General features: G+C 52.5%; 2 protein-coding genes across 3 annotated transcripts in view; one reads left to right on the forward strand and one right to left on the reverse strand.

Annotated features, from left to right (window-relative positions):
- The first annotated feature begins 6,566 nt into the window (after positions 1-6,566).
- On the forward strand, positions 6,567-7,120 carry LOC138077007 (U1 small nuclear ribonucleoprotein C-like). Its single transcript, XM_068969376.1, has one exon. The coding sequence runs from the start codon at positions 6,641-6,643 to the stop codon at positions 7,118-7,120; it is 480 nt and encodes a 159-aa protein (XP_068825477.1). The 5' UTR covers positions 6,567-6,640.
- A 5,299-nt stretch (positions 7,121-12,419) lies between these two features.
- Positions 12,420-21,470, reverse strand: part of WDTC1 (WD and tetratricopeptide repeats 1) — a 61,398-nt gene continuing 52,347 nt past the window's right edge. The window contains exons 10-16 of one of the 2 annotated variants that reach the window (XM_068967360.1): positions 21,310-21,385; positions 20,571-20,676; positions 19,732-19,905; positions 16,493-16,728; positions 14,940-15,117; positions 14,100-14,292; positions 12,420-12,891 (exon numbers count right to left, since the gene is read on the reverse strand). In XM_068967360.1, the coding sequence (XP_068823461.1) occupies positions 12,694-12,891; positions 14,100-14,292; positions 14,940-15,117; positions 16,493-16,728; positions 19,732-19,905; positions 20,571-20,676; positions 21,310-21,385 (1,161 nt within the window). In that variant the 3' untranslated portion in view covers positions 12,420-12,693. Of the gene's footprint in view, positions 12,892-14,099; positions 14,293-14,939; positions 15,118-16,492; positions 16,729-19,731; positions 19,906-20,570; positions 20,680-21,309; positions 21,386-21,470 lie in introns of both variants that reach the window. The other variant, XM_068967359.1, reaches the window with a different exon arrangement.

Genomic DNA, 21,470 nt, shown 5'->3' on the forward strand with positions numbered 1-21,470 from the left:
TGACTGCATGGATGTTTTTATAAAGGCCGCACAGATATCACAGCTGAAAATGATTCTCACCCAGTCAAAATTCTTTTGAGTGTGTTTGTGCCTCTCCTGTGGCCCATGTGTGTGATCCGTGAAGGGCAACAGCCAGCACCTGGCACAGATATAGAAGAGGTGTACAGTATGTGTTTGTGGAATGAGGAAATTGCATCTTGATTCATTGATTATACCTGTCTCATCTCTTCTGGAGGAAGGTCTCCAAGGAAAATCTATACCTTAGACATGCCTCTTCTATCACTGTCAACCCATAATTCTAGCAAAGGGCTGGTGGGTGCTCTTTAAACATTTATTGTGTATATGGATGAATAAACAACCAAAGTCAGCCTTTCTCAGAGTCTGCCACAAATCTGGTAGTACTAACACAAGCACCACATTTACTCTACGGCCTTCAGTGGCTTCCCATTGCACTTTAGGTAAAACACAAATACACCGTGGCTTACAGGGCCCTGCATCATGCCCTTTTGCTTACTTGTTCACTGTTCTACAGCTTTTTTCAGTTCCGCTCATGGGCCATGCTGTTTCATATCCCACGGACTTGGCACATACTGTTCTCTTTCACCTGAAAGGCCCCTACTGCCTCCCAAACTGGCTAACTTCCATTCATCCTTCAAGTCACAGATTAAATGTCGCTTTCTCAGAGAGCTCTTCCCTGGCCTCCCAATCTAAATGAGAAAGCTCCTGGAATACCTTGTTCTTTTCCTTCACAGCATGTTTGTGGCTATGTCTTGTTGGACTCCCCCACTAGGCTGGAAACTCCTTGAAGGAAGACACTGTATTTATCTTTTTCGCTTTTGTAAAACCAATGTCTACTAGTGTCTAGTACAGAGCATTTCCTTAACCAGTATTTGCTAAACTGAATGAATGACAAATACTTCTAAGCTTAGTATGACAGCTACAGTCAGTCTGAGGGCAGGAACCTAGCTTGTTAGCTGCTACCTGGCAGTGCCCCAAGAGTTTTAAGGGCCCCATGGATGTTGGTAGGCCCAGTGCTCAGCAGGGTCTGACTAGAGAGCCCCAGCCCTTCCCCGTGGCCTGCATCCTCCTACCCTTGGTCTAAGCAGCTGCAGAAGCAGGGGCATGAGAAGAGGCAGGTACCTGAAGGGGTCCATGTGCCGTGCTAAGTTGCTTCTGTCATGTCTGACTCTTTGCGACCCAATGGACCATAGCCTGCCAGGCTCCTCTGTCCATGCGATTCTCCAGGTAAGAATACTGGACTGGGTTGCCATGCCTGGGGTCAGGAAAATCCCCTGGAGGAAGGCATGGCAACCCACTCTAGTATTCCTGCCTGGAGAATCGCATGGACAGAGGAGCCTGGCAGGCTATGGTCCATAGAGTCGCAGAGTCAGCATTCTTGCCTGGAGAATTCCAGGTACCTGGAGGGAGAAGCCAGCTCCTTCTCTGACTCCTCTGGGGCCTCTGTCCCAGGCTTGTTCCCCATCACAGCCTGTCCACAGGGCCGCCTCCCACTTGTACACGTCACCTTGGTCCTCTTACCCAATGCGAAAGCCTCCCTGGCCTGTGTCCTTGCCTCCTCTGCTGTTGCCACCCCTATCACGCACAGACAGATGGGATATCTCCACCAAGGCCTAACACGCCCTTCCAGGCTCAGAGGATCACAGCAGTGTCCTGGAAGAAGCTCCTCTAACAGACAGCTCAGGAAAGGATTGATAGAGCTCATAGCTACCCCTCCCCCAACACACACCCTGACCTAAAATAGGAATGACCATCTGGACCCACTTATAGGACTGGCTGGGGGAGGGAAGGATTGCAGAGCTGGAAGCGTCAAGCTGGGAAAGATTCAAGGGTAAGATGCTACTTGTTTGAAGGGTGAACTCAGGGCAAGTCCTCTCTTGGTGTGGGTCAGGACACCCCCTCAGTTGGCCCCAGGTAGAAGTCCCCAGAGCTCATATCCTTCCTTCCTTCCCCAGGCCATCTCACTCCTCATTCTGGCATTCAAGGCCCTCATGGTCTGGCCCCAACCCTTAACCTTCTTTTTCCACCCTCATCTCTCTGTCTCCCTTGGGACTTGCTTGGAATTAACCTCACTGCGCTGTTTGCCCTTCAGAGAATGAGCCCTGCACTTCATACCTCGTGCTTTTGCTCGAACTGTTCCTTCAGCAGAGTGCCCTTCCCCTGCTCTCCTACACCACTTTCAAGGTTTCCAGCAAATCCTCCCTCTTTGCTCCCAGAGCACGGAGGCTGTTTCTGCCTATTGAATATTCATGTATACTTGCATTAGCATTAGCTGTTTACATGTCTGTCTACCCCAGGAGACTGTGAACTCCTTGAGAAGGGGACTGACTAGATCCATTGGACCTTGGAGTCAGAACGGCACCCGGCAGATAGGAAGCGCTTAGGGACTGTCCCCGGAGCTGTCTGTTGACCATAGATTGGTCTCCTTCAGGGTTCTGGCAGAAGAATCACCTCAATCAATAAGCCAGGGAAGCAGAGCTGAGCCTGGGGCAATCTCAGCGCAGGTTGGCAGAGCTGCTGGGGGGGACGCTCTGTGTGTGTGTCCCCTCTCTTCTGCAGCCTTTCTGCTTCTGCTCCTTTGGATTCCCGCCATTAAGGCCTAAACTGTCTTTCTGGATAGCTCCAAACCTTTCCGTGGTGGGGAAGGGACCACCAGGGCAGATACAGTGCAACAAACCATTTGAGAACACACCACCCTCTGACCGTTAAGACATCAGAGATTACAAAATGACTTCCTTCTCCATTCCATTTTATAGACGGGTAAACTTCCCTAAGAATATAGAAAGCACAGCCAGGCCCAGAATCTAAGTGTTCTGCTGCCAGGTGGGTGATAAAGCATGATGCTTGAACATGTGAACTCAGGTGTCAGCCAGCAAGCCCAGTACTGACCCTTATCTCTGTCAGAGGTTGTCAGACCTTAGGAAAGTAACTGAACCTGTCAGGGCATCAATTTCCTCATCCCTATAATGGGGGAAAAAAACGTGCAAAGTTCCTGAAAAGCTTATTGGATAAGCTATAGCTGATCAGCTATTGGCCCAATATGAACATTCAGCGTTAGCTATTATAGCAATTAAAACCACTCATCACCACTTAACCACTCAAAATGCACTTTGACGTGCATACTCTCCTGATTTGGTGCCCCCTCACAATGCAGTGAAGTAACCAGAGAGCAAGTATCATGGCATCCATTTTCCCAAAGAGAAAAATAAGCCCAGAAAGGTTCAGGAACTTTTCCAAGGTCTAAACATAAACTGGGCTTCCCAGGTGGTGCTAGTAGTAAAGAACTCGCCTGCCAATGCAGGTTAGATGTAACAGACAGGGGTTCGATCCCAGGGTGGGGAAGATCCCCTGGAGGAAGGCATGGCAACCCACTCCAGTATTCTTGCCTGGAGAATCCCATGGTCAGAGAAGCCTGGCAAGTTGAAGTCCACAGGGTCACAGAGTTGGACACAACTGAAGTGACTTAGCATGCATAAACTAGATAGAGTTGGTGTTCTGGACCTCAACCCTGCTTTTTCTCTGCTGGTGACCCCTTTTAGGGCCATTAAAGAGGAGGATGAGACCTGAGATTCTGTAAATCATCATAAAATGGTGCAAACTGCGGCCTCACTGGACCAGGACCTGTTTGCATTAGTCATTCAGTTGTGTCCAACTCTTTGCAACCCCATTGACTGTAGTCCACCGGGCTCCTCTGTCCATGGAATTTTCCAGGCAAGAATACTGGAGTAGGTTGGTTGCCATTCCCTTCTCCGGGGTATCTTTCCTGCCCAGGGATCGAACCCTGGTCTTCTGCGTTGCAGGCAGATCCTTTCCTCTCTGAGCCACCAGGGAAACTCTAGGACCTGTTATATATACAGAAATGGGTCAGATGCAGGAAGCAGACCATGTCTCCATGAGCGCCTCATGCCTGCCATCATGTCCGTCAGACACAGGGCCTGCCACTCAGTGGGGAACTCCATGGCAAAATCCAACATTCAGGGACTGTGCACGACCCCCTTATTTGCTACCCACGTCTTCCAGATAATGTGGGGAACACAGGGCCTAACCCACTGGGTGCATTTTCATTAAGCCAGCACTGGGCAAAAAGGGGCTCAAAAAGTATCATGACATTAAATAAGAAAAATGATTCTTAAAGAAGTGGACCAGGAAGCAGAGATTAGTGACCCAGTCCTGGTTTTGCCTCTAATTAACTTTGGTTTTAGGCAGCCCATTCCGTCTTCCTGCCTCTCTTTGGAACTTGTCTATATTCGTAAATAGGACTCCATAGATAGTCTGGAAATAGGACTAGATTGGCGGTTTTCCACTCTGGCCCTACATTAGAATGAATCTGGGATGTTTTCAAATGGATGGCTGCTTGGACACCTCCCCACCTTCCCCACAGACCAATTAAAACAGAATCTCTGGGGTGGTTAAGTATCCCAGGGGGTCCTAAGGTATAACCAGGGCTGGGAACCGCTGAGCTAGATGATCTCTCATCACCTTTTCAGTTCTGCAACTACATTTTAGCATGCTCCTTAGCACAGAGACCCACCGCAGGACCCTGGGACCACATCTGCCCACCACAAACACAGGAGTTCCAATTCTGAAGCCTCTTTTGCTACACATTCACTGTGCAGGCTTATCTGACCGAGCCCCAGGCTCCCCATCGGCAGGGTTGAGTAACACATGCGGATGCACGTTAAAAATGGAGCACCATGGATCTTTTTACTGTCTCTAGTTTTGCCTTTTCCAGAATGTCATATAGTTGGAATCATATGGTATGGCTTTCAGATTGGCTTCTTTCAAAAGCAATGATGCACTTAAGTTTCCTCCCTGGCTTTGGGGCTTGATTGCTCATTTCCATATATTGCATGCTGTACCTATTTTATCTATTCGCGTTTTGAAGGACTTTTTGGTTGCTTCCGGTTTTTGGCAATTATTAATGAAGCTGCTGTAAACATTTACATACATGTTTGTGCATGGACCTAACAATTTCAACCAAGGAGAGCAGTTGCTGGATCTTAGAAAAACACTATTTAAACTTTGTAAGAAACTGCCAAACTCTTACCATTTTGCATTCTCACCAGCAGTGAATGAGTTCCTGTTGCTTCACATCCTTGTCAGCATTTGATGTTGTCATCCTAATCGGTGTGGCGTGGTATCTCATTGTTGGTTTAATGTGTAATTCCCTAGCGACAGAGTGACATAGAAGAACTGTACAAAAAAGATCTTCATGACAGATAATCATGATGGTGTGATCACTCATCTAGAGCCAGACATCCTGGAATGTGAAGTCAAGTGGGCCTTAGGAAGCATCACTACGAACAAAGCTAGTGGAGGTGATGGAATTCCAGTTGAGCTATTTCAAATCCTAAAAAATGATGCTGTGAAAGTGCTGCACTCAATATGTCAGCAAAGTTGGAAAACTCAGCAGTGGCCACAGGACTGGAAAAGGTCAGTTTTCATTCCAATCCCAAAGAAAGGCAATGCCAAAGAATGCTCAAACTACTGCACAATTGCACTCATCTCACACGCTAGTAAAGTATAAAGTAATGCTCAAAATTCTCCAAGCCAGGTTTCAACAATATGTGAACTGTGAACTTCCAGATGTTCAAGCTGGTTTTAGAAAAGGCAGAGGAACCAGAGATCAAATTGCCAACATCTGCTGGATCATGGAAAAAGAAAGAGAGTTCCAGAAAAACATCTATTTTTGCTTTATTGACTATGCCAAAGCCTTTGTGTGGATCACAATCAACTGTGGAAAATTCTGAAAGAGAAGGGCATACCAGACCACCTGACCTGCCTCTTGAGAAATCTGTATGCAGGTCAGGAAGCAACAGTTAGAACTGGACATGGAATAGACTGGTCCCAAATAGGAAAAGGAGTACGTCAAGGCTGTATATTGTCACCCTGCTTATTTAACTTATATGCAGGGCATATCATGAGAAACGGTGGGCTGGAAGAAGCACAAGCTGGAATCAAGATTGTTGGAAGAAATATCAATAACCTCAGATATGCAGATGATACCACCTTTATGGTAGAAAGTCAAGAAAAACTAAAGAGCCTCCTGATGAAAGTGAAAGAGGAGAGTGAAAAAGTTGGCTTAAAGCTCAAAACTCAGAAAATGAAGATCATGGCATCTGGTCCTGTCACTTTATGGCAAATAGATGAGGAAACAATGGAAAGAGTGACTGACTTTATTTTTGGGGGCTCCAAAATTACTGCAGATGGTGACTACAGCCATGAAATTAAAAGATGCTTACTCCTTGGAAGAAAAGTTATGACCAACCTAGACAGCATATTAAAAAGCAGAGACATTACTTTGTCAACAAAGGTCCGTCTAGTCAGGGCTATAGTTTTTCCAGTAGTCATGTATGGATGTGAGAGTTGGACTATAAAGAACACTGAGCACTGAAGAATTGATCCGTTTGAACTGTGGTTTTGGAGAAGACTCTTGAGAGTCCCTTGGACTGCAAGGAGATCCAACCAGTCCATCCTGAAGGAGATCAGTCCTGGGTGTTCACTGGAAGGATTGATGTTGAAGCTGAAACTCCAACACTTTGGCCACCTGATGGCGAAGAGCTGACTCATTTGAAAAGACCCTGATGGGCAGAACGGAGTTGCCGACGGCCTGTGGAGCAACATGCCTCAATTTTATTGTGACTACTGTGACACACACCTCACCCATGATTCTCCATCTGTGAGAAAGGCACACTGGAGTGGTAGGAAGCACAAAGAGAATGTGAAAGACTACTATCAGAAATGGATGGAAGAGCAGGCTCAGAGCCTGATTGACAAAACAACTGCTGTATTTCAACAAGGAAAGATACCTCCTACACCCTTCTCTCCTCCTCCTCCTGCAGGGGCAATGATCCCACCTCCCCCCAGTCTCCCAGGTTCTCCTCGCCCTGGGATGATGCCTGCACCTCACATGGGGGGCCCTCCCATGATGCCGATGATGGGTACCCCTCCTCCTGGGATGATGCCAGTTGGATCTGCTCCTGGAATGAGGCTGCCTACGGGAGGCCACATGCCAATGATGCCTGGGCCCCCAATAATGAGACCTCCTGTCCATCCCATGATGGTGCCCACCCGGCCAGGAATGACCCGACCAGACAGATAAGCAGATTGGGGTGCTTCTGTGTATCAGTTTTATATTACTTGTACTTCACCAGATCATGGTGCTGTGACTCGGGGTGTTTTCTAACAGCATGACAAGGAAAACTTGTTCCCCCTTCCTAACAGAGAGAGTAGTTTTGGAGGGAAGTAGTGGGACAGAAAAAAACAATTTTCATTTGTATTGCGAAATGTGAAAATAAAATTGTCAACTCTTTTAGTTAAAAAGAAAAAAAAAGAAAAGACCCTGATGCTGGGAAAGACTGAGGGCAGGAGAAGGGGACGACAGAGGATAAGATGGTTGGATGGCATCACTGATTCAATGGACATGAGTTTGGGTCGACTCTGGGAGTTGGCGATGGACAGGGAGGCCTGGCGTGCTGTGGTTCATGGGATCGCAAAGAGTTGGACACGACTGAGCAACTAGATTGAACTAAAGTGACATAATGTTGGGCAGCTTTTGTGTGCTTACTAGTCACCTGTATATCCTCTTTGGTGAGGTGTCTGTTCAGATATTTTGCCCATTTTTAAATTGGGGTGCTTGTTTCAAATTGTTGAGTTGTAAAAATTCGTTTCTCGTAATTGTTGGCTTGTCTCTCTCATTCTCTTAACAGCGATTTCATAGAGCAGGAGTTTTGATGAAGTCCAGTTTATCAATTTTTTCTTTCATGGGTTGTGCTTTCAATGTTAATACATGTTGCCAAACTCAGATCTTCTCCTATGTGGTCTTCTGAGTTTTATTGATATATTTTACGTTTAGTTCTATGATCAATTTTGAGTTAATTTTTGTGAACAGTGTACTCAGTGTTTAGATCCTTTTTTGGAGGGGTTGGGTGGGGCATGTAGATGTCTGGGCTTCCCAGGTGGTTCTAGTGGTAAAGAACCACCCACCAAAATGCAGGCTACACAAGAGACATGAGTTTGATCCCTAGGTGGGGAAGATCCCCTGAGGAGGGCATGGCAACTCACTCCAGTGTTCTTGCCTAGAGAATCCCATGGACAGAGGAGCCTGGAGGGCTACAATCCATGGGGTTGCAGAGTCAGTCACGACTGAAGCGACTTAGCACACACCCACACATGGAGATATCCAGTTGTTCCAGCACCATTTGTTGCAAAGGTTGCTTTCCTTTCTCCACTGAGTTGATTCTGCCGTTTGGTCAGAGATCAGTTGACTATATTTGGGTGGATCTACTTTTGGGATCCCTAGATCATTCCACTGATTTGTCTTTTCCTTCACAGATGCCACACTGTCTTGGTTGTTGTAGCTTTATGATTAAGTCTTGAGGTTGCATAGTGTCAGTCCTCTAACTTTGCTCTTTCTCTTTGTTACCTGTGTTGGCTATTCTGGGTCTTTTGTCTCTCCATACAAATGTTAGAATAAGCCTGTGGATAGTCATGAAATAATCTGCTGGGATTTTGGTCGAGATTTCACTGCCCAAGTTGGGAAGAAATGACATCTTTATTAATAATAGAGGCTTTCTATCTATGAGCATGGAATATCTCTTCACATATTCTGATTTTCCTTGTTTTCACTCATCATAATTTTATAGTTTTCCTCAAAAATATCTTGTGTATATTTTGCTGGTACATAGTTAGTAGGTACTAAGTATATAAGTACTTAGTACTTATAGTACTTACTTTTTTCTCTTTTTTTTTGTGCTGGTAAGCACTGAATAGGTGGAGAGCAGGGGATTTTTATGGCAGTGCAATTATTTTTCACAGTGTGGATACAGGACATTATGTATGTGTCAAAATCCATAAAACTGTACAATACAAAGAGTGAACCTCAATATAAGCTATGGACCTTAGTTGTTAATGATGTATCAACATTGGTCCATTAATCGTAACAAATGTACATTGATGCAAGATGTTAATAAGGGGAAATGGAGCCAGGGAGAGAGGGGGTATATGGGACTTTGTATTATCTTTTTAATTTTCTGTAGGCTTTAAACTGCTTTAAAAAAACTCTGTTTAAAAAAAAATGTACCAATTCCAAATGAAACGGAGCTGCTGGTGAAGTCTTCCAATGGCTAATCCCTGCTCGCAGGACCAAGCCTACAATCCCTCATCAAGCACAGGGAGTCCTCCACAGTCTGGCTGCCCCTGAAGTCCATGGGTGACTCCATCCTCTACCATGCAGCTGAACTGAATCACTCAGGCTCCGTGAGGGCACTTGGGACTCTGCCCTAGTCCCTCGATCTGGTATATCACCCCTTCCTTGCATAGTCTGGAAACGTGCTAAAGCAGCGTCAGTTTGGGAATACAGAGGAATGATAAGCACCTGCTTCATGACATCACCTATTGTGCTTCTGACAGAATCTCTTCCCTGTCTCCTGTACTAAACTGAGTATACCCTGCTGGCCTCAGCCTGGTTCTTTCCAAATGTACAAACAGAATAACCACAAAATCTCACTAGTGAAACTATTGTTCCTACAGTACTGACCCACAGTTCCCAAACTGTGTATCAGGGTACCTTAGGGTGCCACAGTCAAGTCATAGGAGCACAGAAGGATATTTTAAATTTAGAGTTACTTAGCATCTGTTGGCTACTGAGAGAACTGCAAGCTCAGAGTGGTTCAGTTTTATCCTTAGACTCCACTACATTCCTTTGATTATGTCATCTTTGAGATGAGTTTTTAGAGGTTGCTGAGATACAAAGTAAATGAAAGTCACTGTGGAACATGAAATGAGGGTGGTGGTGTCCAATCTGATTAGAAAGTCTGACAAGTTTTACAGCACCCAACAAGCGCACAGATTCCAGTAGTTACTGTAGTTATTAAGAATGAAATAGAGATAGTTTCTTCTGATATGTATTATTTTTTTCCAATTTTTTTCTTTTGTGTATTCTTTAATGACTAACTTGGTAGGACAAATTTTTTTTTAAAGATTATTCTTTGTTTTTGGTTGTCCTGGGTCATCACTGCTGCATGGGCCTTTTCCAGTTGCAGTGACTGGGGCTGCTGTTTCGCTGCAGTGCACGGGTTCCTCATTTCGGTGGCTTCTCTTGTGGGGCACAGGCTTTAGGCACACAGGCTTCAGCAGTTGTGGCTGGTTGGGCTCAGTAGTTGTACACGGGCTTAGCTGCTCTGTGGCATGTGGGATCTTCCCAGACCAGGGATCCATGTGGGATCTTCCCAGACCAGGGATTGAACCCATGTCCCCTGCATTGGCAGGCGGATTCTTAACCACTGGACCACCACGGAAGCCCAGGACATAAATTCTTAAGTGATCTTGGCTTAATTAACATGTTGAAATGTTAGGTATTTCTTTTGGCTTAGGGGGTCCAGGTAAAAACTACTGAGGCACTGATGGTTCAGTGAGCTGAGACAGTCTGGGAACCTCTGGTCTAAGAAACCCTCTAATCTAGGGCCCATCAAGAAACAACAGATTTTGAAATCAATTTAGTGGGTTATAGACAGCACTTTTTTCCCCTCCTTCATAAAATAGAATGGTAACTAGAACACACTGCATGTAGCAAGGCTTAATGTTATTGTGTAAAACTTATGTTCATTATATACATACAAATTAGCATGGGTATCTTGGGTCACAATGTCTAAGATGTATATTTGTTTGGGTTGTGATTTTAAAAGTCTGAAAACCCACAAAGACTTCACCCTCCTTACTTTACAGATGAGAAGACAGTCCAGATAATGAAAGCTGATTATTGCAAATCACGGCCACCAGGGCCAGGCTCTGCACTTAGTTCTGCCGGGCTGGTGGCCACGTCCACAGGGATGTTCCAAGGCAGGCCTCATTCCACCCGGCAGAGGTGTGGTTACTCAAGAGTCACGGAGCTACGGAGATGAAATCCTCTCCCTTTCCCCCAGACCCATGGGCAACCCACAAATGCCACCAGCCACACCTAGAACAAAATGGTTTTAATCAGTTGCGTCACCCTCACTCTCCTGGGAGCGGAGCAACAAAAAGGCTCGGCTCCTGCCCCCAGAGGACAGTAAGGCTTCTGTGTCTCTCCACACGGCAGGGCCCAGGCTGGGCAGGCAGGAGGCAGGGAGGGAGGAAATGGCGGGTGGCTGGAACACAGGAAAGCAAAGGGGCCCCTGCTAGTCCTTGGGCCCCAGGCCCAGCCTCAGCGCTCCGGCTCTCCCCTCCCGGCTGGAGAAAGGTCGTGGAGAAGAGACAGGGGAGCGAGTCCCAGCAGCAGGAGAAGCAGCAGCAGCTGTTTCCTTCACCAATAAATATACTTCATTACCAAGCTAGGAGAGAGGGGTAGGGGGGTGATGGGGGGGGAGAGGAAGGGGGAGAGGCTGCCACCTGTGTCGCTGGGATTAAAGCAATGACGAGATGGTGCCAGACCCCCCACCACTATCCTCACCACCCCACCCCCACCCCCATCTTCTTAAAACTGTGAAAAAGCTTTTAACATGGCCCTGCTGTCTCCAGGGCTTCTCTGAAGCCTGACTGAGAGGAGGCACCTGGCAGAGACAGGGCGGAGGGAAGGAGCAGGGTAGAGGGAGGCTGCAGCTGGAGCCTGGAGCCCAGGGAGCGCCGAGGGGAGCTGAGAGCCAAGGAGGCCAAGAGCCAGGCCTGGGGGAAGTGGTGGGGTGCTGGGGGGACCGCTGCATCCAGTGTAGAGCTCTGGGCTGCTGAGGAGGGGGCCGAGTTAGGGACTTTCCATCCCAGGGCTCAGGAGACCCACCCCTCCCCCCAGAGCAGCAGGGGACAGAGAAAAGCCATCACTTCTTTGGTCTTTGTGGCGGCTCAGCGTGTGGGGGTGGGAGGGAGTGCCATCTCAGCGAGAGGAGGCCTGGCTGGGAGCTCTGGCAGAAAGGTCACAGTGAGGCCGAAGAGCGCCCAAGGGAGGAGAGGGCCCCCCCAGAGTGCAGAAGGGCTGGCACGGGTAGGCAGGGAATGGTGTGGTGCCCCTGCCCACTGCCAGGGCCCGTGGGAGAGGCTGAGCCCCCAGAGGGCCGGTGAGGGCGGGCGGGCGCAGCAAGGACCCAGCACCCATGCATGGGGGGTCCAGCGGGGGCTTCGAGGGGGGATAGGGAAAGGATGCCGGGCTGCCAGGAGGCAGTGGCCTGACTGTGCCCACTCCAGGGCTCCCTCCTCACTTGTTTCCACCCTGACACAGGGGCTCTGCAGGGATGGGGGGCACCCTGTCCTTTTCTAGAACATTCCCTGAAGACCAGGAGGGAGCCAGCCTCGCTGTCAGGAGCAAGAATGCTAAACAGGCCAAGGCCAGCCTGTCCAATTCCACCCCACTCCTGCTGCCAGCCAAAGGGTGGGGCAGTCCCCGGAGACAGCAGCAGCCCTGGTCTCCCGACCTGAGGCAGGGATGTGGGGTGGGGGGAGGTGGGGTCAGGGGAGATGGAGGGGCTTCCCCTCCTGCTCATCTGCTCAGGGCTGGGGCCAGTCAAGGGGCAACTGCCCAAAAGTCCAAAAGCCAGCAAGTTGTAGCAATCCCCACCCGCAATGCCAAACTAACAAATGTAACAGGGAAAAATGAAAAAAAAAAAAAGGGGGGGGACGGGGAAGACAAACCAAAACAGAACCCCCTGACCTCTGCCCGGGGCGGAGGATGCAGCTGATGGCGGGGGCTGGGCCCGGGGCTGGGAGGGCCTAGCTGGGCCGGCACTGCACCTGGCCCTCCGAGCTGTCCTCGTCGTCAGAGGCCCCGGCGCCCCCACTGCTCAGGCCCGTGATCCGGTAGCCCATGTTGAGCAGCATCACCTCCAACGGGTCCGCGTTCATGCGCCGCTGGTTGGCCTGGGAGGCGCCCTCCATGTCCTCCACAACTCGGCCAGTGAGGTCTTCACTCTGCAGGAGGGGGGCCGGGGGAGGCATGCTTACTGCAGGGATCACAGACTGAGCTGTGCATGTGGAGGGGCATGTACATACCAGGGGGCGTGTGTGGGTGTACCCATGGGTGCCCAGGTGCAAGGGAAACGCGTCTGGGATGTATGTGGACGGATGGACAGACAGCCACCAGGATGCACGTGAGGGGGATGACGCACTACACTGGGGATGGGGGCACATAGTCACAGACAGTGGGATCTATCCTGGAGGGTACACACAGCAGAGCGTCTTCTGGTGGGCCCCACACTGCAAAGTGCTGAGGACACAGCATGTGGGGGGGGGGTGCATGGACACGGCTGAGGGCAGCCTTGCCCCAGGATGTGCGGGGCACAGATGCCATACCCCGGTGGGGTGCAGACACAGCTCCCCCACCCCGTTCTTTTGCTGCCACTCATCCCTCAAGGAAAGGTCTTAAAATGTATAGGAAATTGCCTCTGGAGTTAGATCCACCTCTTGACTTCTGTTTTACCAGCTGGGAAGTGGGAGGAGGTGGGCAGAGAGCAGGGGAGGCCTCAGGCCAGCCCACCTGACCGCCCACACCATCCCTGTGTCCCTGTGGACCAGACGCATCACAGACATCACTTCTTTAATCCTCAAAGCAACCTTCTGAGGTGGTGCTGTCATGCCCATTCCAATATACAGATGATAAAAACCTGGGTTGTGTCCCTCAGGTCTAAGTAAAGGGACCAGGATTCAAACTAAGGGCCATCAGACTACAAAGCCTACGTGCTGCCCGGGTGCCTGAGGCACTGGCCTCTGCAGGGCTTCTGGGGGACATGACGCAGAGGGACACGAGGGGCAGGGCACCAAGGGAGGTGCTGACCTGGGAGCTGGTGTTGGGGTGGGGCGGGTGCCCTCCCTGCCCTCCCGCACCCGGCCCCAGTTACTGGGCCACTGCCTCCCGGGTGTGAGGCTCACCTTCACACCTGGCTCACGGATATGCCCCTGGACTTGCCCGCTTCATCTGGAGCTTTCAGAACTCGCTGGCTCCTGCCCTGACGCAGCTTGGACCCCTGGAGAGAGAGCTCCTCCCCTGGCAGCCCCTTGCCTCCGTGAGGCTGTGACTCCTTTCCCATCCCGCCCCACACAAGCTCAGCTGGAGGCCTTGCAGAGCGTCCCCGCCTTCTTTCCTCCTGGCCTGGCTTCTGCCACCCTGCCCGCCCCCTCACCTCCGGCCGGGGGTTCCAGAGCCGCACAACAGGGTCGATGCCACTGGTGGCCAGGAAGCAGTAGCTGGGGTGTGGCTGCAGGCAGTTGACGATGGATTCGTCGCCCTGCAGCACGCGGACCAGGTTGGTGGTCTCCTTTTCCCAGACGAAGAAGGAGCCATCGTCAGAGCCGCTGACGATATACTGAGCGTTGCTGGCAGGGGAGGGGGGCGCAAAGAGCAGGGAGGTCAGGTGGGGGGATGGCCCACAGGCTGCATGGCTGAGGGAAAGGGGGTGGCAGGGAAGCCTGGAGCCACTCAGCCCCCCGAACTCTGGGGTCTTCACCAGACTCGGAACTCCCACGCACACGAGAATCTTCTCCACACTGGAGAGTCGTGTCACTGTCCAGCTGTTCTCCTAACCTTGGGGTCACAGACGGCCGAGGTCCCTCTGACTTACTCTCCCTCAAAGTGCATCGTAAGCCCCCTGGGTGCCAGGATCGGATCCTGCCTCTCGGGGGTCTCTGGGAATGCTCCTGCCTCAGCTTTTCCTCAGTAGTCCTAGCCTCTCTGGATCCAGACCCCCAGACCCTACAGCACACCTGCCCCCAACACACTGCTGATATTTAGAAGGGATCTTGCTGGAGATGCTTGATTCATATTCATGGATCTCACCTACCCAAAAGAATATGTCATCTACAGAGGAGGGCTGGGGGGGATGGTGGCTCACAGAGGTGAAGCCATCTGCCCAAGGGCACAGAGCTGGGATTTGAGACTTCTGAAAGCCTAGGTCCCCACGCCACCCTCAACCTCCTGCCGCCAACTGGGCTGGGCCCTCCTCCTCCTCCTCAGGGCCTCGGACCTGCCAAAGAAATTGGCCTCCTTGATATCCGTGGTGGTGTTGCAGTGGCCACAGTAGCGGAACTGGTAGTCGTAGCTTCGCTCCCGCAGCACCATCTCGTCCTCGGAGATGGAGTCCTTACGGCTCATGCTTCGGAGGCGGACGGGGCCGCCGCCACCGCCGGCTCCCTTCTTCTCCTCTGGGGCAGAGAACAGGGACCGTGAGAGTCCTGCCCGTCTCTCCTCGCCTCCCCGTTTCCTCCCCACCCTTCACCCCGTTCTCCGTCCAAGTAGTAAGCCGTGAAGGGCTGTCCCTCTCCCACTACCCTGGAAAACTGGGAACAACTGTGGAAAAGAGGCATCTGTGCATCCTGCCCTTGAGGGTGTTCAAGAGGAGATCGCTGATGCCAGGACGGCCTTGGCTTAGGTCCCTGAATAATGTCTGGAAGCCCCGAGGATGCCCGGCCCTAAGGTCTGTTGCTGTGGAGGTGAGCGGCGGGGAGGGGAGGGCAAAGCGCTGCCAAGAGAGCCTTGAGCGGGTGATTTTTCTAGCCCTCCCGCCCCGGAAGACAAGTCAGCCTGGGTCCCGGTGGCCGCATACGTGCCTCAGTAAAGTCACACCAGCTCTCTCAGTGCCTTGTCCCTGCCTGCCTCAAGGCTTTGGCACGCGCTGGCCCCTCTGCCAGACGCTTCACCTCTGGCGACACTCTGCCTAGTCACCTCTTCCCCAGCTTCAAGATCTCTGCCTGAACGTCTCCCTCAAAAACCCCAAGCTGTCTTCAACCCCTCCCCTGCACTCAAACCCTATCAGGCCCCTGGGGCCTTCTTTGCTTCTCCTTCATCGCTAGGGTCCTTCCCAGGCTATAAATTCTTGAATCCAGGAATTCTATCTGACTTGTTCCCAGATGTATTCCCAGGACACAGCACAGTGCCTGGCACTATCCAGACAGATGGATCAATCCATGGTCCAATACGCTGCAGAGCAGAAGAGGAAGCTGCATGTCTGCCCCCAGTGAGCTCCCCTCTCACGTTTACAGACTGCACAGTTACCTGGCTCACTCTCCAGCGCTACCCAGAGGAGCAGGGCAGGCCCTTCAACATGCTGTACAAATAAGCCAGCAGGTTCAGAGAGGCTGTGCTCTGCCCAGTCTCATGGTTCCACATGGCAGAGCTGAGACTGGAACCGAGGCTCCATCCCTGTGCCTGGGGCCTTACCACTGCCCTGTGGGCTGTCTCTCCTGCACCCATGCAATCTGGAGCAAGTGCACTCTAGCCAACTAGCTGGAGCTCGGATCCCAACGGAACGGCCAAGGCCCTGTCTATGACAGGAGAGGATGACCTAGCTCAGCCGACTCCTATCCTGAGCCCCCGGGGGAACCACACCAGGTGCCTTAAACACGCTATTGCTAATCCTTGTCTCGAAGAGACCAAGTGACTGTCTCAGGGTCACGTGGTTCTCAATCAGCGTGAGCCCAGGCCTCCCAGTCTCAGGACTTACGTCCTCTCCAGAATGTCACGCAGCATCTCCAACAGACAGAGTGACAGCAACCCCTCCTCAGTGCACACTCTACTCACCACCGTCATTTTTGGAGAAGAGGGCGGCCGTGATGTCACGTCCCAATGCATCACAGGCGCTGCTATGGGCCTGCTCCGGGAACTTCCCTTTGAAATCATCCAGGCACTCTAGGGCCTCAGCCACGTACTTGAGCTCAAAGAGGCATCGGGCCAGGCGGAAGTGCGCCTTCAGGTGGCATGGATTTAGGGAGATGGCCTTGAGGCAGTCTCTCAGGGCATCGTAGTGGTCACCATCCCTGGGAAGGCAGGGGAGTGTGCTTTGGAGGTGGGGCCCCGTGGCAGGTAGGGAGTCCCCATTCAGTCTTGTCGCTTCCTGTGGCCAACCCAGCCCACCTTTGAGGGATCTCAGGGCAAGGGTATTTGGGGATGAACAGAATCCTGGTTCAGCCCAGGACTTGCTCTCTAGGAGGCAGAGTATGTTTAGGAGGAAAGCCAGGAACCCTGGCGTCTTGGCAGGTAGAGGGTGGGCATAAGGCAAAAACCAGTGTCGGGTTGCCCTCTGCTGGACACAGAGTGCAACTGTGCACCCGCTCACCCCAGGCACCCGCAGCCCTGCAGCAGAAGGCCTGGCATCTTGCCCGCCTCAGGCTCCCAGGCCCTCCTTCTCCTTTCCTCCACCCACCTCCTCAGATCCCCCCGGCTGGCCTTCAAAGCCAGGTCTGAGGCAGGGGGCCCTCAAGGACAGTTCTGTGGTCCGGGGAAGCCAGAAGTGTCAGGCTGGGGATTCAGGCTGCTGACCAGCAGGCAGCAAGTCCTCAGCCAGGCCCCCTCTGTCCTGGCTGACTGATCCACAGCAGCTGTGGCCTCTACCTCCCGGGGCTGGAGGATGGGGCCTGACAGTCTGGCAGAGTCACTTCTCTGGAAGTGGATGGCCGGAGTGGGGGCGGGCATAGGCCACAGGAGCTGCAAATCGTCCACACTAACTTCTCCAAACTCCCGAAGCATGGATGTGGGGAAGTGGGAATAGTTTTGCGGGGTGGGGAGGGTCAGAGAAGAAGCCCCTCCTCCTCCCACCCTGTGCAGGAGTATAGAATACACATCTGCCCAGGTCCACAGACAGCCCCACCTCTCAACTGGAGAGCCAGGTGTCCTCACGGGATCCACTTCTCCGTTTTTCCCCTCTGCTGGGGTGAGGCGGGCCTAGGACCCACTTGCGTTAAGAAGCACGCTGCCGACCGCCCCCCCCATGGCCTCCCCACCAAGGCGCAGCTCACAACCCCTGTGCGCGGGGGCCAGGGCAGGTCTGACGCTGGAGCTGTGCTCCTGACCCTCCCTCCTACAGCACCCAGAGGGAGCACCGGTGCTCAGAGCAGGGACAAGAGGCCTGGCAGTGCGGAGGCGGGCGGGAGACAGAGTGTCCCGACGGCGCAGCTGCGTCAGAACGAGTGGCTGTGACGGAGGAGCAGGCGCGCTTCGGAAACCCAATTACCGCCTGCAAGGTGCCCCTCAGAACTCCCGGGGAGAGCCAGACCAGAAAGCAGCCAGGAGCCAGAGGGCGACAGCTCCCACCACATCCAGGAGCAGATGGCCGCCCTGGGGAGACTGGCCTGGGACAGAACGTGACATTCTAAGGGTCACTGGCAGGCACGTGGGGATGGGGAGAGAGCAAGCTGGCCCCAGGGCGCACCCATCCGGACTTGCTGCCAGCTCAATCTCCCTGAAAAGACAGCCCTCAACACCTCCCTCTGCTGCTCAAAACTCTTCAGTAGCTGCCCATCATCCACTGAATCGAGGCCAAAACGCCACCGCTCTGCATTCCAAGTCCTTCCCAGGCTGGCCCCAGGCTACCTCACAGACTCATCTCCTGCCAGTCCCTTCCCGAACCCTCTGCTCCAGCCAAATGGATTTGTTGTTCTGCAAACAAGCTCTTCAAGCAGTCCCCCACCCCCACGCCTTTGTTCACACCGTTTCATCTCCCTGGGAGTGTCCTTCCCCCACAGTCCCCTCCCCCCTTTCCTCTCCTGTCTAAGCCTGCCCACTCTGAAAGCAGACACCACGTCTTCCCGGTGCTCCCTGATCCCCAGGTACAGTGACCCGACTTTTCCTCTGCCCATGGCACTTCACCTGACCCTTCAAAGACTCACTGCTTCCTGCCTCTTCGGTGATGGACCATGCCCACCTCTTTATCCCCTGTCCAGAGGCTGTGCGCTCTGGAGCACAGGAACTCGGAGGGACAGAACTTTGTGTCTCTAGTTCTCAGTGCATAGTAGGGATTCAGAGAAGATGTTAAGGGTACTGTGGACTGGGAAATCATCAGTCCTTCTCAGCAAAAATGCAGGAGAGTGTGCTCAGCCTACAGCCTGCATGAAGACCACTGCATTCTACCCACCTGATGGAAAAGAGGGGCAAAACACCCCAGGAGGGCCCCCAACTGTCATCTCCTGGGGCTGGCTGCCATCTGAGCCCGTGGCCAACTCCTGATGTCTGAGCTAAGGCCTGTGGGGGCAGCATCTTCCCAAACCCCCATCCACCAGCCTGCTGACTTGGGTGGGTTTCTTAAGCTTCCCTCTCTGGCCTGCCGAGTTGCAGCCAGACGATGGCACACCAGCTGGCCTGTCTGTCTGGGCAGAGCCGACGGATGCCAGACGGAGCAGAAATGGCTGTGGGCCCAGCTTTATCCATCTCCCATCCTGGCCCTGGCTGGGGGATGGGGTCTGCCTGCCTGCTTGCCTGCTGGTGCTGTAGGCGGAAGGGCTGGGGGCCCTGGTGGTCTTCAAAGATAAAGGGTTCTTCAGGATATGGACCTGTTCCCTTACCACTGGCCATTACCACACAGCAAGACCCACAGCCAGCTTCAGATGTCTAGGATCCTGCTTGTGCTTGGTCCAAAGGGTCCAAGAGCATAGGACAGCAAACTCCAAGGTCAAGGCGCTGCACAATCACTTCAAACAGATAGCAACTGAATTCACCAGGGCCTCATTTCCATCTAGCAAGATTCTACTGCCCCTTTAAAAGTCTGATTCAAGGCCCAATTCTCCAAGGACTGGGATTAACCACTCTCCCAATTCCTACTTCCAGCAACCACAGCACTAACATGGTGAAGCTACTTGTGAACATGTTCCACTTAACTGTGAGCTCTCCTGGTGTTTGAAGCTTCCTGACTAACAGGTCAGGCACCTGCCCACCACCAACCAGGAATGGGTGAGAGGCCTGGGCCTAACATGCCCTGAGGGGCAGCAGGATGCCACTGCTACTGTCCCTGGATGCCTCAGCAACTTGGTTCCATCAGGCCCACTCACCACTTGCGCTTCATGTAGGCAGCAGCTCGGTTCCCATAGAGCATGGCGTTGTGAGGGGCCCTCTGCACGGCCTTGCTGTAAAGCTGAATGGCCTGGGTCCACTGCTGGCAAGCAAAAGCCTCATTGGCTTGCTGTTTCACCCGCTCCAGGTATGGGGGCAGCTCTACCTGGGGGCTACGGGGGAAGCAGAGTGTCAGGCCAACCAAGGAAGGTCAGAGCAGCCCCTCAGGATGTCTGTGGCCCTGCCTGGAGACCTCCCAGGTTTTCTTGGTCCCTGAGATCTGCACTGTCATATGAAAGAGGATGCCACTCCCACCCTTGGCTTGGGTAACTGTGGCAGGTCAATAGCCACAATTCCAGATGCTTTGTGCCAGTGAAAAAAAACAGACAGGCAGAAATGAAGTTGTTCTAGACAGGTTTAAAGGAATTCTTCATCAAACTAGGCATGAAAATAGCTGACACCTCCAGCCTCCATGCTGAGCTGAACTTTGTCACCGTCCAAGTTCCGCCCATGGATCTCTCTATAGAGAGGTTTCTCTCAAGGGCTAGAGGACCTGGGCACCTCTATATCAAAAGCTGAGCTCAGGGCCTGGCAGTGCAAGAGGCTTGAAGATGCTATGAATGGAGAAAACACAACGGGGGAGGCCTGGCTGTGCAGGACCCTTTAAGAGGGAGCCCAGGGCTAAGAGAAGCTAGCCCCTGGGTCCTGACCCCAGCTACTGGCACCAAGAGACCAGAGCTTCAGCTGGAGCACGACTGGAGTCCCATCAGGCAGAGGTGGCATGGGGACCACTGCCACATTCCAGAAGCCTCGGTGCCCCAAGTCAGGCTGGCCTTACCTGACATGCCCCCTAGTCTCTGGCAGCCGGAAGCCATTGCTGTGAAGGTGCAGGCCGTTGGACACGCCGTTGGACACACCGTTGGTGGACATCTTGCCATTCTGAACTTCTGGCGGTGGGTGGTTAGAAAGGAACAGCAACAACTTAGGAGGCAGTCCTCACTTCTCCTCAGCAGCCCTCCAGCTTCCATCCGGGGATCTGACGGCTCCACGACAGGGCTGTCCCTCCCAGGGTAGATCTACTCCCAGAAACCAAGTTCTGACAGGCAGACCGGCAAGCACATAAAGCAAGCCTGTGCGCCCTCTGCTGGCTGGAGAGGGACATAACTTCAACTTGGCATTATCTGGCCGTAGGGATGCCTAAAAGTTGGGGGGTGAGGAGGTGCCTAAATCAACTGCAGGCCCCAGGAAGAATCACTGAGGAGACTGGTCAAGGACGGCAGGGGAGGGCACAACTACATCAGGTCCTCAAGAGCCAAGCCATGGGAAGAACCTACTTTTTCTGAGGGAAGTGAAAAGGGCTGTGAGGCAAACCCATTTTTACAGAGCTCTCTGGCCTGGGATTCCCTTCCTTCTTACTGTACGCTGTTATTTCAGAGAAACAGCTCCTTTCAGAGGATCACATCCACAGTGCAAGGTAAGGGGCAGGCTGCCCGACAGGGGCAGGCTGCCCGACAGAGGCAGCGCACACTCACGTTCCCAGAAGAGATGCCCCGAAGGAGCGGGCAGGGAGAACTTACCCCCCGAGGAGTGGCATTTTCTAGGCAAGAGGAAGGTGTACGGCCGCTGCTTGTAAGTCAGGTCAAACAAATAGACCTAGAGTGCAGGGGTCAAGAGAAGATGGACATTGTGAGGCAAGAACGTGGCCGGGCCAGGAGTGAGGCCTGGGCGGCTCTCGGGA

Source organism: Capricornis sumatraensis, chromosome 3 (assembly GCF_032405125.1).
Source record: "Capricornis sumatraensis isolate serow.1 chromosome 3, serow.2, whole genome shotgun sequence".
Classification (NCBI taxonomy): domain Eukaryota; kingdom Metazoa; phylum Chordata; class Mammalia; order Artiodactyla; family Bovidae; genus Capricornis; species Capricornis sumatraensis.

What these genes read in the sequence shown, in the direction of transcription:
- LOC138077007 (XM_068969376.1), top strand. Translation starts at nt 6,641, where the DNA reads ATGCCTCAATTTTATTGTGACTACTGTGACACACACCTCACCCATGAT.